Genomic DNA, 17,181 nt, shown 5'->3' with positions numbered 1-17,181 from the left:
TTCACTGTTTTAAATTAGATAATTTAATAAGACTGGGCTATAATGCCTGCAGTCTGGCTCACAGCAATATCGGCTTCAATCATGCAACTGAAAGAGTTCAAAAATCTGCATTATACCTTGTAATTTTAAAGGGGATTTTAATAGTAGCCTACTTATACATTTTAGTGTGTGTTTATTAATGCTAGGAAGCACTTTTTATGAATCGTCTTCTTAAGCTGGTTTAGTGAGGTTTTTTTGAGTCAAAGTTGCATGGAATGCATTTTAAGCCACAGACTTTTGTACCTTTTTAACTATGCTTGTTGCATGGGGGAAAAAAAAAAAAACTCCAGGCAAATTCAGAGTGTTGTGTGAAACATGGATGAATGACTTAACTGTGTTAATAATTAATATAATTTTTAAATGATACAAGAATTTATTGAGCTGGAAAATATTTGCAAAGTCATTTCAGCTGCATAACACCTTTTGCCCTGAGATCGTGGTAGCTTCAATTTATACAGTTCAGGTGTGCATGTCTTAGGTCATTGTTTTTGTGGAGTCTCATGCTACAATCTTAAACACTGTAATAGTAAATCTTAGGGCTAAAGCTCCCTACAGCTTTACAACTTCTAAATTTTATCAATAATTAAACACATTTTTACTGTGCTACTGCTCCAAAACTCACTGAGGTCATCAAGAAGACTAGCTGGTGCTGGAGCTAGGCTTTGTACTGTGCCACTGCTTGAATGTGTAGCAGCTTCAGAAGCATGTACGTACGTGTTGACAACAAATTCTAAAGAAAGTTTGATTGGTCAGTTTTACTTTTTTAAATACTTCTTAGCTTGTCTTTTAGATTTCTGGAGAGGGTGGTTAATTTCATTAGACCTGTCTAATGCATCTAAACATGCTCAGTGAGGGATCTGCAGCCTGGAGGACTTGGTTATAGAAATCCACCTATTGCCAGACTGAAACAACTCCAGAGAACCAGTGGGAGAACTGCTGCCCTTGGTCTGCTTAGACTCTTTGAAAGAGCTTATGGAAGAATGTTGCTGCTTTGGGACCTTGCCATCTATAGAAAGCACCATATATGGCAAAAGAGTCATTTGTGCTTGTTAAAAGGATGGAGATTGTGTGAGGCTGATTCAGTCTCAGTGGAGAGAAGTACAATGGGTTTTGGTTTTTTAATTAAAAATTGAATCTCATAAATGCTATTGGTGGCTCAGTTTCTACATATTTATCTCTGTGTTTGGCTTCAAAAGCAGTCCTCAGAGAGCAAAGATGAGGCCTGCATCTCTGGGAAGAGGGGAAGCAGAGCTGGCTGCTGGGGTTCATAGCATCTGGTGAACTTGTGACTACTGTGCTAGTACAGAAATAGCAAACCTTTGGTTGAATCCTTAAGGTGTAGAAGACAAGGGGTCTATATGATAAAGCCAAATAAGTTCATTTGACATGCTGGGGTCATCAAGGTTTGAGATGCATCTTTTTAGTTACTTTTTTTTTTTTTTTTTTTTTTTTTTTTTTTCAGGTAGGGGTGGGGAGTGTAGGGTTTTTTGGTTGGTTGTTTTTTGGTGGTGGTGGTTTTTAGTATTTGACTGCAAGACGTGAATCATGGATACCTATTGCATTTACTAGAGAGGTTTTACCAAATGCTTTGTCAAACTTTGAATTACTTCAGCTTTGCATTTAGCTTTAAATCCTCTTTTTTTAAATAGTCATGAAAACTAGAGGGCACTAAAAGTTAAAACTAAATTCTTGTCTCTAATTTACCGGTATGTTTAGATACTGGAAATACTATCTCATACAAATGTTGTACTGCAAGAGGAGAGCAGGGACCTAACAGAATGGCTGCAGGCAGGCAGTGTGGTGCCCTTGGACCTTCTTACCCTTTCTCTTCAGACTCTTTTGTCACAGCTGTGAACCTGCAGCTTTTCCTTTGCGCAGCAGTAGTGACATGGGATTGGGACATACTTGCTTTCATTAAATGCTCTGTTTGTTCTGCCCTTGCTATGACCCTGAGTAGAAAAAGCCAGTCTCCACTGATTCTTGTGAGTACAAACATGAACTTTACAGGTATGCTTTTTGGGATGAGGTTTTAGGAGATTTTGCAAAAAAGCACCAAGAGATACACATACAATTTCTCCTATGTCATGCGCTGCTAATGGATCGTTAATGCTATCTTAATACAGGTTATTGAAATATGCTTTTAAATTATATAGCAACCTGAATCTAAATGCAGTAATTCGTGTAAATAGCCATAATGTATTATGAGAGAAAATGTGAACTGATGTTTTTAAATAATAAAGCAGGTACTTAAAAGTGAGAGTTTTGCTTACGAAAATATTACGTAATTTTAAACTGAATACAGTTTTGATTCATTATCTGTTTTCCTATTCTTTTTGCAGCCTGAAACTAGTATTATGAAGTTAATAAAATACGTACTTTCAGATCCCCTGAGATATTGGCTCCTGCAAGAATGCCAGTGGCAGCTGGGAAGAAAATGGCAAACACCGAGAAAAATCCTTCCCCACTTCTGAAATCTGGTCCAAAGTTTTCTGCAAATATTGAGGCTGAAAATAGAGGTGAAAATGAAAAATACCATTGGGATTTGATTCTGCTGTTACTTAATGAAGGAGGTGAATAAGTTAGTCTTTCACATCTGGATGACTGGGTTTGAATCTGTCTCTTATGATAAGCAAAGTGAATTTGATTTCCTTGGTCTGGTCCCCAGTAGGATGTGCTTGTCTGCATCTCAGAGCTACAGATCCATATTGAAGTGACAAGAGTGTCACTGCAGCATTTGCACTTAGCTTTGTGTAAAAGTTTGTCTGTGCTCTGCTGATACATAAATGACTCAAACTGCAGCTAACAGTGCTGTCAGCTTCAGCAGCAGAGAGACAGACTCAAAATTAAAGATGAAATAAACTCCTGATTTGCAAGCTTGTGTAAACTTGGGCAGAAGATCCTGATCACCTGACCTGTTTCAGTGGAATCCTTAACTCAGCATGGAGCTAAAAAGAATGCAAATTATTACTTTATGATAGATAGTAAAGTTACTTGCCTTGGTAATTAAAAAAGCCTCTTGCCTTCTTTTCAGTGTTTGTAGGAATGACTGTCCCAATAAAGAAGTTTGCAATGGCAATAAGGAGGACAATTAGAAGAATAACTTGAGCCTGTTAATAGAAACAAAAAATTTTCCTGATTATTTTGTTTTGCATTGACTGTGAAGATGACTAAATAGTAAATTATCTGTATATGTTCCCTATGCCAGATTGCTAATACCCAGAATTAAGATATCTGAATCAGTTAAACAACAGCAGATAATTTTTACTAAGGGGGTTGTGAAATGCATAGTTATAATTTAATTGTATGTCTCTTTCTTTACAAGAAAAGACAAAATGAAAGAGCTAATTCCATAATATCAGGTTTAAGACATTTTTATATTGTTATAAAATTTGGTTGCAGTGGGTTGTCACTTCAAGGTTTATAATATCTAATTGTTTTTCTGATCTCTCTTAGAAGTAGTTGCATTCCACTCTATTTCCATTTGAACTTCTGTTTTGAACTTTTTTTTTTTACAGGTGAAGGAATATCAGAAATCATTAGAGATGAATGTATAGCAAATGTATAGCAAATAGAGCTCTTCTGCTGAGTAGGGCTCGAGAGAGTACATTGATAAAAACATATTCTTTTTACTAGTGTTTACTGTGTCAAGCTGCATCAAAAATAAGGGCAAAAGGGGACCTTACCCAAGGCTTTAAATGATGCCATGAATTATATGAATCAATATGATCAAGCTGTCTGCAGAACACAAACCTTCCATTCCCTTTTAAGTTACTCTCAAGGAAGAGCATGGAGTAATTGTGTTTTCATTGAATCTAATTATGAAATTGCTGTTGCTTTTAGAAGGATGAAACATAGTCTGAAATAAGTGCTTTTGAAAATTCCACCTATTGTATAGCATTCCTCACACACAAATGCTCTACAGTACTCTAATATACTGCTTGCTTTTATGTTCTTTTAAAGGTTTACCTTTGCTTCCCATTCCATGCCAGCAACAGAGATGCCAAGAAGACATACAACAGTTATTGTGCCTATTATCCTGATGTCATTGGACTCATCGACCATCAGTGTATCACTCTCCTGAAAGCAGTAAGAAATGTTATTAGAAGCAGTCTTTCTCTGTCCAAATGGTGGGCTCAGGTAACGAGGTGAAATAGGAAGCAGTGAGCTGTCAAAGCTTGAGATTTGTGAGACTACATGTTTCTGGATCTTGTTCCAGCTGGCTCTTTGTAGTTGGGTTATTTGGCTGTCTAATTAAATGTCTGTTCCTTTTCTGATGTTGAAATTCTTGAGAAATTAATGAAATACATGAATAAGGTAAAAGTAATGGACGATCACTCTATGGCACATTTAAACAGACCAGCTTCTTCCTTGCTAAAATGTCCCTCAAGCCTCAGCTAAAATGTATCACCACTTAAAAAAATATATAAACCAAACAATCCAAACCAACCAATCAAAAGTACAAATAAAGCGCCACAAAACACAGAAACCCAAACCAATTTAATTATATACATGAAACATCTACACTTACCTTGAGAAGTTCTACAACTGTTTCAGCAAATCCAACTACATACATAGCAACTGCGACTGCGTTTGCAAAAGCAAAAATAAGTCCTATAGATCCACCAAACTCTGGGCCTAGACTTCTTGAGATAAGATAGTATGCTCCACCTGCAGACAGAAATTATTTCAGCACAAGTAAATGCTCAGGTTTTGTTCTTTTTTCTCACATAAATAATAACCACAAGAATCTCTGCTTTCTGCTTTAGCCTAGCATCTATAGCCAATATTTGCCCTATATTAATAGGGGACACTGATTTAAAAAAAAAAGAGTGTGCTTTGTACTGACTCTACTTTCAGGCTTTCCTGCATGCCTTTCTGTTGCAGAAATCTTTTTAGTGCATGTTAGCATGGCAAACTGGACCTTCACATAATTGTTCATGATACGTAATAGAGTAACAGAGCAGCGAGAACCTCCCTTCCAGGCAGGTTCAAACTTACTTGGATCTATCCCAATGTTAGCATGAAAAATGATATTCTGTGGTACATTGTTAAAGCTTCTGCAAAGTCATGCAGTGAATCTTTAATCTTTTTTTTTTTTTTGCTTGTCACTGTAAATGGAACATGTCACTTTGTCAGTTAATTATTTCATCTCACTGGCATTTAGTATTTGTCAGGAAGTGTTTAAGATTATATACATTTTAACTTACTGTTCATCCATTGAGAGAGTTCCTTCCAATATATTTAGTATTGCTTTGCTTATAGCACAGTTCTCTCAATTAATTCTATTTTTATAATACAAATCTGCAAATTTTAAATTTTTTCATGAGATCATATGCACTTACCTCCTCTTACTACTCCATTAGTGCAAATGGCAGACATGGAGATACCTGTTAATGTTGTTACTACTACACTCAGACCAATTACTATGATTCCAAGACCTGAAAGATCCGAAAAAGAAAGCATATTCAAGTGTATTCAAATACCTGTTCTGCTTCAATGACGTAGTAAGAACCTGCCATTTTCCACAGAGGTTAGAGCAGACCAGTTATCACTTTAACGTTCTGGAATGTACTAAAACTTTGTTTCACAAAATACCTGTCATGCACTTTTCCAACAAAATTATTTACTGGTCTTCCAAGGAGTGGCTGAAATGTAAGGAGTTTTATAGAGAAGGTATTAAATTGGAGATATCCACTGATCTGTGTCAGTCTTTAAAACAAGAGGAAGAGATGCCTTAGTTTGTCCAAGAATGTCCAACCTGGAATGCACTGAATAAGAAAGACATGCTGAAAGGTAACAGAAGAGCTCCATGAAAAGCCAGAAGTCATCCCTCACTCAGCAGCAGGCAGGAACATCTGAAATGTACTTCACAGACTGAACTGAAATCTGGTATTTATTAGAAGTGACAACTCAAACATGCCGTAAGTTGTGATTACAGGTGGCTAGAATTGTTACCTTCAAGTTCCTTTAGATGCACCATTTGGCTTATCCGTCCCTCTGGGGGGATTTCATATTTGCCTCATATGAAAATAATACATAAAGACCCTTTTGGGCTGGAAGCATTAGTAACCCTAAAATTTTTACCTCCACGGACAAACCCATTAGTTGCTATTGCAGATGTTGACAACCCAGTAATTGAAGTTACCATCGTGGCGAGAAGAATTATGATTACTCCAAGACCTGTCAGTAATAAAAAGATAAAGTATTTGACTCATGTTCCATGATTCCTACAAATCATTCTCTCTTTAAATTGAATTTTCTGACCAGAATCAGAGCAATAAACTGAAAAGATGGTTTGTTGGCCACTTGCAGTTTTCAGAACATTTCCAAGGAGTCCATATCACGGTAGTAAATTATTCCCATGGGTCTTCAAGCAGTGACTCTTTCTGATATAAATCACCTCACCAGAAGTTCTTACGACTTTCAAAGACTGGAGGAAATGAGCAAACAAGTGTCCTTGGCATGGGTGCTTATATTTCCCCTTAATATACATCCTGGCAGTTTTAGCAAAGAGATCGACACATTAACCAAAGCATATGTAAGAATACTGCTGTCTTTCATCAGTTAATTAAACCTTGAATCTTAGAAAGACTGACTGTATAGTTTCATAGTGCACCAGGAAAAAAGTCTATCAGGCAGAGAGACAAGACCCAAATGTGAAACTTCTATGTCCTTACTTGTTAAGCTACCAAGTGCTGTGCTTTCCCACTCTCTCATCTGCCTCTTTCCCTACTAAAAGTAGTTTTACTCTAACATGAGACAAACATTTGAAAATGGAAATAGTGCCTTTTAGATGCCGTTTATTTAATGGGTGATCTCTAATATATGATTGTGGAGAATGTAGAATATTCTTTAGCAGATAGCACTAAATTGTCTAATTCAATAGAAATAATCAAATATCTGATTATCAGTAACATGATTAGTTACAGGTGAACTGGGTTTCAGTTTGAATAAGACTCTGAAATCTGTTTGCAGTCTTTGACTATTCGATCAGGTTTCTATTAATGTTGTGAAACTGTGCTAGAAACTGTATGAGTAGGAGGTGCCCAATATGGTTTAGAATCATAGACATATTGGTTGGGAGTGACTTCTGAAGGTCTCTAGCTCAGCCTCCCAGTCATAGCAGAACTATTGCCAACCCAGGATTAAATCAGTGACAGATTTGGCTAGCTGGGTCTTGAAAGCCTCCATGGACAAAGATCCCACAGCCTCTTTGGATTACATGTTCCAGGGCTAGACTGCCTGCTCAGTGAAAAAGTTTTTCTTTGTGTGCAAACTGGACCTTCCAAGCTATGATTGCAGCCATTGCTTCTGTTCTGTTTTCTGGCAATACCAAGAAGAGTTTGGCTCTGTAGTTCTAGAATACTTTCCTGTTTCAAGTCAGAAGAAGAAATAATACGACATTTTTCTCTCAACTATTGCTTCTATTCTCATTTGTATCTATGAGAGAAGAGGAAAAAATCTAGGGGGAGGAGAAAAAAAAAAAAAAAGGAAGAAACAATTACAGTTTGGTGCCAAATGTGAAATCAGTTCTTAGTTTTATCTGAACTTGCTAATGCTTATGCAGTAGCTCTCTTATTTGCATAAGGTATGTAGGTCTTCAGTGTGGAACTGAAGATTATACATTGCTTGTAGCAATACTTGCTGACCAGGGCTCATCTAAATTGAAACTAGAACTGACATCCAGCCAAAAGTACTAGAAACATATTGATTTATCAGCTGTAACCTTCTGGCTTCCAGATCAGATTCCTGACTTCAGTTTGTACTGGATGGTTATAGACATCCAATCTCTGAATGAATGTTCTTTGCTGCTTAAGTTATAGGTGCGTTATCACAGTCCTTTAAGACAGACCAATATAATGTGTGATAAGTTAAGTGATACATAACATGGAGTAGGATATTTGAAGTTGAGTCTTTAATAAATCATGTTCATCCTATTCATTTCTGAACTCTTCCTGTAACTAGTCATGCACCTATTTTGTATGCAGGTGTGTATGAAAAAAACCCCTCCAAATGGTCGTTCCTTTTGGTCAACTACCATTATATAGAAGGATATGATTAAACCACACAACTTTTGTTCCTGAGAAGTGGCTGAATATGACTTTTAATCAGCTATTAACTCTTAAATTGAATACGTGAGACAAGTTATTATTGAAGTTTTAAAAATATTTGGTAAGTGCATGTGCATTCTAAAGAGTATTTTTCCAGAATTTCTTATTGCATTTCACAATTAATATTGTTAACATGTATATGATAAATAGGGTCACATCTTTTGCTAATTTGATGAGTAATATCTGCTTGGGAAGGCTTTAGTATTACTTTTAAAAAACATTTTAACATTTAAGAAGGCAAGTGCATAAAATAAAGTGACTCAGCCAAAATACCAGTGTAATATAAGATAATGTAACTTAATTGTAATATTCGGGGCCAGATTTTCAGTTAATATAAACTAAGTGGTTTTCCTTGCCTTTGGCTAACCATTCCATGTGTTGGTTTAATTACAGACTTCGGAGAGTCCCCAGATGTTAGGTGGAAATACCAGTCTAGTTTTGGACCTGGAATCTAGTCAAGACTATACTGTCCCTTTTTTTCTCACCTGATGATAAACAGAGAACCTTGTTGGAAAGTTGTTTTTTTTTTTCCCCCTATAAGAGCTTTTGCCCAAGACAGCTTATCAGGATATGGAAATAATTGGATTTTATCTCTTTGGCCCTCTAATGATGGGGATATAAATGGTGCCCAGATGGTGGTTTAACTCACTCATTTAATTTCCAGGTTAGTAGCAGTACCCAGTGAAACCCCTGAGCCTTGGTGATGATGAGCTTCCATCACTGTTCTCCTTAAGCAGCTTGGCTAGGGACTTAAAGCTCATTGCTTATAAGACATTCAGAAAATGCATTGAGAAATTATTCAAAAGGAATTTGATGTCTCATTTTCAGAAGTAAAACTAACCTTCTTTCATATGGCATGCAATATTAAAAAGCTACAGCAGAGCAATAAACTATGAGAAAGGAGAGCCTGCTTATCAATGAATTAAAATGGTAAAATTAAATATGAAAGCAGAAAGGCTGTAACTGATGTTGGTGCAAATTAATGTTAAAATCTGATTAAAGTTGAGATTGAAAACCAGGCATATGGCTGCTAAGTAAGTTGTTCTAAAATGAATTGCTCTTGCCTGTGGCTATTCTCACACCTCAAAACAAAGTAATACTTCTTGATGATCTCAATAAGTTACTAAACTGCCCTTAAAAACTAATTTTGCATGAAACCCCAGAGCAAAGTCTTGGCAATATTAAGATGCAGAATTTTCATGGCAAGGCATATACTTACGAGTGCCCTGGGCTGTACACTCTCATTTGCTATGCATCATAAAATCAGCAAGCACCCCTTTGTCAGGCCCAGCGCTGGAGCCACGCACGGAGCTCTGCAAAAGCAGCTCGAGTCCTTCTGCCTCGTTCTAGAACTTTTATTCTTTGGTTGGGTTTTTGGTTTTTGTTTTGATTTTGTGGGGGTTTTTTCCCTACCTGTGTGTCTTAAGTTTGTGACTAGATTTTTTTTTTTTTTCCTAATAAGCATTTAATTTTATTATCTTTTAAAAACAACAAGCTCAGCCTCTGTGATGTTACTGTATTTTGTTGGAAATGAGACTTCAGTCATGCAAAATTTTTGATATTTTTCCATTCAGTCTTTCATTTATCTTCCAATAACAAGGCAGCGAATGGTATTTATATTCAATCTGATTTTGAGTGCTGAGTTTTATCCAAGACCAGGAGAACTGATGCCCTGAGGCCAGGGTTTGGACTCTAGTTTGTGTCTACCTAGTATTTCCATGCTGTGAGAACCCAAACTGGAACACTTGCCATCTACCCTTTAGACTGCTGGTTTTTATGACATCTGGGTGCCAGACAAAGATTAGGGCCCCGTTATTCTAGGCGGTATGATCACCTAACCCAGAGTGACACTGCCACTGCAGCTCATGTTTCTGTGCTTCCCCAGAGCAGCAGCTCCAAAAGGAAGTTGTACCACACAGGAATTACTAATACATTACACCTCCTTAAGCTGCTGCTGCTTGCTGGAGGCTCTTGCAGTGGTGTGAGCCCTTTTACTTGCTCCCTGTTTTCACTGAACAGTCAACAACATGCTGGATATAGGCCTTGGGGCCCAGACTCACAGGGACTGGGATATGGGATTTGGATTAATTAAACTGCATAATGAAGAAGCAAAGATACGGCACATAATGAAGTGTGCTTAGTTAATTTATAAGAAAGCTGAAGCTGAGTTTTTAAAACTTGGTGTTTTATGGTATGCAGATATCCAGTGCTGTGCTATAGTTAAAAATAGCAAAGTCTTGATGAAGTGAGACCCCCTTCCAGTTCTGTTTTCATCTCTGCAGAGAAGTGTGAAGAAGCATTGTTTTTAATATGCGGATGACAAGTTTTGGGATTCACAGATAAGGAAAGTGTGAACTCTTAAAAGTTAACTCTGTGTGCACATATTAGAAATTGAGCCGAGTCACAAAGTTTACATCTGTTACAGGATCTAAATACAAATTTCACCAAAGCTTAGAAATATTCAAATGTGATGATTATATGCATAGTTAACAGATCTGTGCCTTGAAGCAGTAATTTGGCTGTGAGTCTGGAAAATTCCAATAGTTTGGAGGATTAACATTTGTTTTTACTCTGGCAAGCATTTGAAATCATTATTTAGTTCAGCATGCAAATGCACATCTCAGATTATATATTAATCGTGATCATGTATAGATTATCCTCTTTATCCTTTTCACTGTTGAAAATGATATTAAATAAGATACATACCTATTCCTGCTTGACCTATAATCCAGGAAAGTCGAATAAAAAGCATCACACCCCAGATATTAAGCATACATCTTACCTAGGTTTTAAACAAAAAAATACTGCATTAGTGCAACACTCATAGTAGTGTTAACAACCAGAAAGGTGGTGATAATGTGCATTGGAGTCTCTTATTTCTTAAAAGGCTTTAGTGTTGAAAACCTTATCTTAGTTTATTTATTTATTTATTCATTTATTAGAAATGTAGATGTGTTTCTCACCAGCACACCCTTCACCCATCCAAACTTGACAAATCCTGTTTTGTTCTCTTCTTCCTTGCTGACCGCGGTCTCATCTCCAGCCGTGCTTTCTCCATTAGCCACTCTCTCGACTGAGCCGGTGCTCACAGCTATGTTCTGAAGGATCACACAGAAAACAAATATTTGTGACACCCAGAGGACACCTGGATGCATAGGAGAGACGTGGAATAAAGCAATTCCCAAGAACATCAGGTTTTACTGTCTCTGGAGCTGAATGCAATATGCTGCTCACACCGAGCATCAGCAGGTGGACTTGCTCACAGGAGAAAAGATGAAAGAATTGCTTAAGCAGACTAAAGACATTATTTTCTGGTACTAAATTGTATTTATTGTAAACTGTATTCATACACATTGTGTTGCTATGTTAGTAGAGTATCTAACACAGTGAGACTCTCGTGGTTGGCCTCTATGTGCTGCTGCAACAATTTCTGAATAATATTCAGTGTAGAAACAGGGATAATTGCTCAGTAGTGAAAAGAGGCCTAGCTGGAGTGCTGCATGGCAAAGTTGTGTGATCAACTCTGGTGTTTTCTGTACAAGAACAGAAGGTACAAACAATCACAACAGCAAATGGGTAACATTTTTTTGAAAACAATCAGAGAAATACCAGTGAAATAAATAAATGTAGTAAATGAATAATCCTTCCTGTGGTTTAGCTACCCACATAACCATAGTAGATAGAATTAGGAATTGCCATATTTGTGATGCCTCCAGAATTTTAGCTTGTTTACATCCACTTACAGACTATAATCTGTATTTTATCTCTTCAGCTCTTCTGCTCCAGAATCTCTGAGGCAATTTAGCATTGTAATATGTTTCCTGTGGCTTGAATAGAAATTAGTCACAGTACTGAGGTTTATACTCATTGTTGCTGCTTTGATTCTTTTAATTTATAATTTATCTTTTTAATAAAAAGTTGTGACTGGTTTTACAGGGAGTTGGCATTAGGTTAACTATTTGCCAGGTATTGACTAGGTCTTCTGCAAAGACCTTTAGGAAGGACCATAGTCTGGCAGAGGGCCAGGTGTCACTCCTGGAGAGGAATAAACATGCTTTTAGCATTTGAAGGGGGATGAAGATATTTCCAGATTAACTAAACAGGTCAAGGAGGGGAAACATCTATGATTCTGTGTAATATGTGAAGCTTACTCATCTTGCTTAAGCTTCAAGGCTGTTTCTGTTTTTTCTCCATGGGCTCAAAACTGAAAGATCAACTGTATCTGATGTTTATGCTTATGTTTTGACTCTCTCCTTATGGATGCAAGGCTGTAGAATGCCTTTAACACAATAAATCCAGGATTGTGCTCACAAATGGAAAATAAACGACTGGATAATACATTTTTACATGGATTAAACTTGATGCCTATGGCCCTTTTGGTGCTAAATGAAATGGAAATACAAGATCTATTGAAAGCCTGTGGCTTTGATAATTAATTTGATAATAGTTAGATAATTTTTACAATTCTTACCCCAAAATAATGATGGAAGTGTTTACTCAAAATACAGTAAATAAAGTGAGGTAAGGAAGATCATCAGAATAATTCAAGGGGTTTTTTTGCTACAGTAGTGACAGTTTCAAAGACAAAAAAAGTAAAAGGGTTCAGTCTTTGTACTCGAAACAAGTTGTTCCCTATGTACTTTGAATTAATTTGTGCACCCTATGCCATTATTGTAAATTATGGCCTTAAACCCTCCATAAATGCATTTTAAATTGGTGTGCTTTAGTGAATGATTGGTTATTTACCAAGCAGTTTTACTTGTGCTACTCATGCATTAAGGATGTGGAATAAAACTGACAGAACATTTTTAAAAGGTACCAACATAAAAAGCTACCTGCTTTAAAAACAAAACAACCAGCATTTTCCTTTCTTTGTTTCAGAACAGTTTAGCCTTCATCTCTCCAGGGCATAAAGATGATGAGCTCATCAAGTTTCCATAACAAGTGTGGAGAATAGCCAAGATGAAGAAAGGTGAGATGATTTCTTATGTAGGGTAAATATTAAGCCCAAGTAATTATCACCAGCCATCAGCTGTGAAATAGCACTTGGGCTATTTTTTGGGGATTTAATTGGCGTTTTGTGGCTTAATGTGTGCAAAAACTGACACATGTTAAAAGATGAGACACATTTGATTCCAGCAGTGTGAGAACTAGTTATTTGAAGTTCCTTTCAGCCTGCCTTACATTCTGAATTTGGAAAATTACATATTAAAAAAAGTTTATTAAATTATTAATATTTATCTTCTGATGTTAAGCCCAGCATCAGAGCACAATGGGAATGCTTATGTGTTGTTTGGAAATCTGAAGTCAGACATATGCCACTTCCTATTGGATCCTGGCAGTGGGCTCTGACAGGACAGTTGTCTTCAACAATTTGAGTTTCAAAAAGGTGGGGGCCAGAGGGGTTGGATTGCCTTGGGGTATCATGTGGTAAGCTCAGATTTTAGTGTTAAAGAAAAAAGGAATACAGCATCTTCTCCAGAACTGCATCTCGAACTATTAGTCTAATCCCTGTATACACTCAGTGTGCACTTCATCCCCTCCCTAGTGGTGGCTAGAGAGCGGGGTGCACACTGGGGCTGCTGGGGAAGCACCCCATCCAGCTCCACATCCTGCTTTTGCTTACTGATAGGAGCTCAGCCTTTTCATACCATCTTAATTCCCTTTCCTACTAACCTATGATTTGGTGACCTTGTGTTTGTTTATTCTTCAGAATAAGCTCTGTGGACTGAAGTGATTTGTCCAAGGTCACAAAGTGAGTCCATGGGACAGCCAGGAATAACTCCAGCCATGCTAATGGCGGGTCGTTTGTTCCAGTGCTGTGGTTAGTGGCTCCCAGACCAGGGCTGCAACTCACATAAGGGCACAGCAGGTGCCAGTATAACAAAAATCCCATTACCTCTGACATTCACCTTCCTGTTTTGAGAAGCATAAGATTATCCTTCTGTAAACTGGATACTGGAAAAACTCTGCGAACAATCAAGAGAAATTATGCTCTTTTCCCTAATAGTCCCAACCTGTGAAGCCATTTCCCCCTCATTTTACTCTGTGATAGAATCTGCCTTCTTTTTAATCTTGCCTAAGTGAGAGCCATAAAAAACCCTAAACAAGTTTATCTAATTTTGTTTAAAATAAGCCACAGGGCAATGCAACTGCAAAAAACCTGGTAACAATCAAAATTGAAAATCCCTTAGGATACTAATATTCAGTATATGTTAATTCAGCATTATGTTCAAAGCCAACACACTGTTTTTTTTCTTCTCTGGCCACTACTGAAGTAAGAGGAAGTTTCTTCTGTGTATGGAAATGCCTTTAGTCCCTTGAGTAGCAGCTTGCACATTGGCAGATGAGTAGGGATACTAAATTCATGTTCTTCCATTTTCACATCCACTTTGCATTCATTTTGGAGATAAATGGTGACCCAGGGAACCTGTTTCTCCTTTCTATGTAAGTCATCTTATGCAGGTCTGTGGAGACCTTAGTTTAAATGAGTCAGGCCACAACTATGAAGCTGACCTAATAGGATCCTAAAAATCAGGTCCTAATTTTCTAATGACTATTTTTTTTACTTGATTTCATTACTTTGTGTTAATTATCCTTAGGACAGGTGATTCTCAGAGAACTGGAGTTTGAACAAGATCTAGACCAGCATCCAAAAAATCAGATGCTTGTCCAAATTATTCAGACCTCAAAAGTATGTAAAAGTAAGTGGAACGGTGGTGAGAGCATATTTTCCATGGAGATATCTTATTTCACTATTATTAATTTCACTGTTACAGAAAAAGAATAGGAAGTTTTGCTGCACTTTTAGTCTGAATTTGACTTCAGAGGTGATCTCTCCCTTTCCAGCCCTGCCCTGACAAGTGCACATTTAAGAATCTCAAAAAAGATTTTGTTTTATTCTATAAGTAGGTTTATTTCTCCTCTGTTTTTTTCAGAGAACTTGGTATTGTGGCTTAAGGGGGAAGAGTCTAATTTTACCAGTCAGCAGAGTACCATATTACTGCAGTTTTGCAGTAAGATTTTAATCGTTCAACTGCTTTAAAGTGCTTAATTTATTTGTTCCTTGGAAGTTCTCATTACAGCTTTTCATGCTATTTGTTTTGCATGGAGGTGAGTCTTCCACACAGAGCAATCAAGCCTCAAAATCAATAGCAAAATTTACCCATTTACCTACTTGAGGTAGTAACATACAAGTTAGTGAAAATCTGGTATTTGAGACTTAATATTACCAGTTTCTCAAATTCTTTCCTGTGGAAGTTTTGAATCTGCAAACCCCAGAAGTTTATACCTGACTAATGCATATTCTTCTGAGCTATAGAGGGTGACAAAAGTGAAGATTATCACAATAAAGGGCCTGTTTTGGTATTTCATTATTCATTTACTGTAGTGCCCATGTGTGGTGGGAGGGTGGGGAAACAAAGGAGCAAACAGGGAGAGTCTGCTAAGGGGAAGGTTTTTTTCCATAAAATCCATTGGTCTAATGTGTCAATAGTAAATTCCTATATTGGGTTAACCAAAAGTAGGTCCACTCAGAAATGGAGAGGAGAAAGAGCCCGAGAAAATCTTTCAAAGGCAGGTTAGGCAGTTATATTCTATTTAGTAGTTCTCTCTGTAAGTGTATTTTAGATGGATGTAGTTCCATCTGTTGCATGAGCTAAGTCTAAACAGCTCTTCCATGTGATAGATTAGGAGGAATGTAGCCAAATTGTTTCTCCATAAATACTCTCTATGTAGTCACTCAAGAGACTCTTCAGATTCTTTTCCAATTTATTGGTATGATGAGTATGAAGTCCTAAAGTCATTCACTGAACAAATTCACCTGAAAACCGTTGCTTGCTGTATCCCTTCTGAGCAAACACTTTCAACCTCAACACCCTTCTCATTCTTGCTGCTTGAATAGTTTGTCACAGAAACAAACAAGCAGTGTTTCAGATTTCTGATTAATTGAAATCGCATTGATTGCGTATAACATTTTTTTAATAATACATATATTACTGAATACAAAAAGAGGAATCTGTGAAACTCAGTTATGTATTCGCATTAAATTCAAGTATAGAATAAGTGTGATTTGTGTAGCTTGGTTAAATTATGAATTGATACTTGTCATCAACTATCCTAACTCTTCAGTGAAACAAGAGATTCAATAGTTTTATACATTTATACAAGATTAAAGTATCTTTTTCTGCTATTACTATCAATTTTTACTAAAAATCTTTGCTTTGAGCAGGGTACAGGGCAGAAAACATACTGCAGCTATCAAAGGAAATATGGTGATTACTTGTACTTTCTCTCTTGGGCAAGGTCCATGAATTTAAGGACTTTCTCATATTAAGCAGAATTAACAGCCTGGAAATGAAACAGAGAAAATTTGTATCTTTCCTTTCCACTTACCTTTGCCAGTTGTTCATGAATTTCTAATAAGCTTGGTCTGTTGAGCTTATTCCCACTGACGCTGCCAGTGTTTCTATAATAATCAATTTTTGGAACTGGATCCACTGTGTTATGGCCAAAAGTCTGTAGATAATACATTTTTGTGTGAGTATCATAGGGATGCAAACTAGCTTCTGTTTTCTCCCCATTTTGAAGGAAATTGTCATATAATTCTCTTTTTCCTGGTCTGTAGTTGATTGTCAGTCTGTTATGTGCTTCATCAGTAAAAGATGTTTCTTCATAATGTGGTGGGTCAGAGCCCACATCCTCTTGGGCTGTTTCATTGTTGTCATGGCTTTCATTAATTATGTTAACTTGAAACCGATTTGCATTTGGATCCAAGAATACATTTGGTGAATTATTCATTGACATCTTCAGGGATGACTGAGGTCACTGGTTTACTCTTCTGTGGCTGGAGCAAGTTGCAGCTACAGCAAAGGTCTTAGTGCTGTTGCATACAAAATGCTTGCTCTTAGAGCAACAAAGTTCAGAGAATTTGTTCTTGAACTCTCTAAGCAGTCCTCCTAACGTTGTCTGCTGTGTTTCTGCCATAAAAAAATAGAAATAAAATATTTATCTTAACTTGACACCATAGATA

At 37.0% G+C, this 17,181-nt stretch overlaps 1 protein-coding gene and 1 long non-coding RNA gene across 9 annotated transcripts in view; one reads left to right on the top strand and one right to left on the bottom strand.

The window, feature by feature from the left end:
- The window catches only part of SLC12A1 (solute carrier family 12 member 1), a 43,653-nt gene extending 26,698 nt beyond the window's left edge, over positions 1 to 16,955 (bottom strand). Inside the window, exons 1-8 of one of the 2 annotated variants that reach the window (XM_051628474.1) lie at positions 16,545 to 16,955; positions 11,114 to 11,248; positions 10,857 to 10,932; positions 6,124 to 6,219; positions 4,568 to 4,707; positions 4,006 to 4,116; positions 3,035 to 3,146; positions 2,416 to 2,543 (exon numbers count right to left, since the gene is read on the bottom strand). In XM_051628474.1, coding sequence (XP_051484434.1) covers positions 2,416 to 2,543; positions 3,035 to 3,146; positions 4,006 to 4,116; positions 4,568 to 4,707; positions 6,124 to 6,219; positions 10,857 to 10,932; positions 11,114 to 11,248; positions 16,545 to 16,955 — 1,209 coding nt within the window. Of the gene's footprint in view, positions 1 to 2,415; positions 2,544 to 3,034; positions 3,147 to 4,005; positions 4,117 to 4,567; positions 4,708 to 5,381; positions 5,478 to 6,123; positions 6,220 to 10,856; positions 10,933 to 11,113; positions 11,249 to 16,544 lie in introns of both variants that reach the window. The other variant, XM_051628475.1, reaches the window with a different exon arrangement.
- LOC127388704 (uncharacterized) overlaps positions 1 to 17,181 on the top strand; it is a 54,370-nt gene that overhangs the window by 31,683 nt on the left and 5,506 nt on the right. For 4 of the 7 annotated variants that reach the window (XR_007890439.1, XR_007890437.1, XR_007890434.1 and 1 more), the window contains 4 exons: positions 2,379 to 2,609; positions 4,000 to 4,125; positions 11,194 to 11,464; positions 13,032 to 13,122. This is a non-coding gene — a long non-coding RNA (uncharacterized LOC127388704). Of the gene's footprint in view, positions 1 to 2,378; positions 2,610 to 3,999; positions 4,126 to 11,193; positions 12,868 to 13,031; positions 13,123 to 17,181 lie in introns of those variants that run through there. The other 3 variants (XR_007890438.1, XR_007890440.1, XR_007890436.1) reach the window with 3 other exon arrangements.

This window comes from Apus apus, chromosome 10 (assembly GCF_020740795.1).
Source record: "Apus apus isolate bApuApu2 chromosome 10, bApuApu2.pri.cur, whole genome shotgun sequence".
Lineage (NCBI taxonomy): Eukaryota > Metazoa > Chordata > Aves > Apodiformes > Apodidae > Apus > Apus apus.
This window is presented reverse-complemented; position numbering and strand designations above follow the sequence as displayed.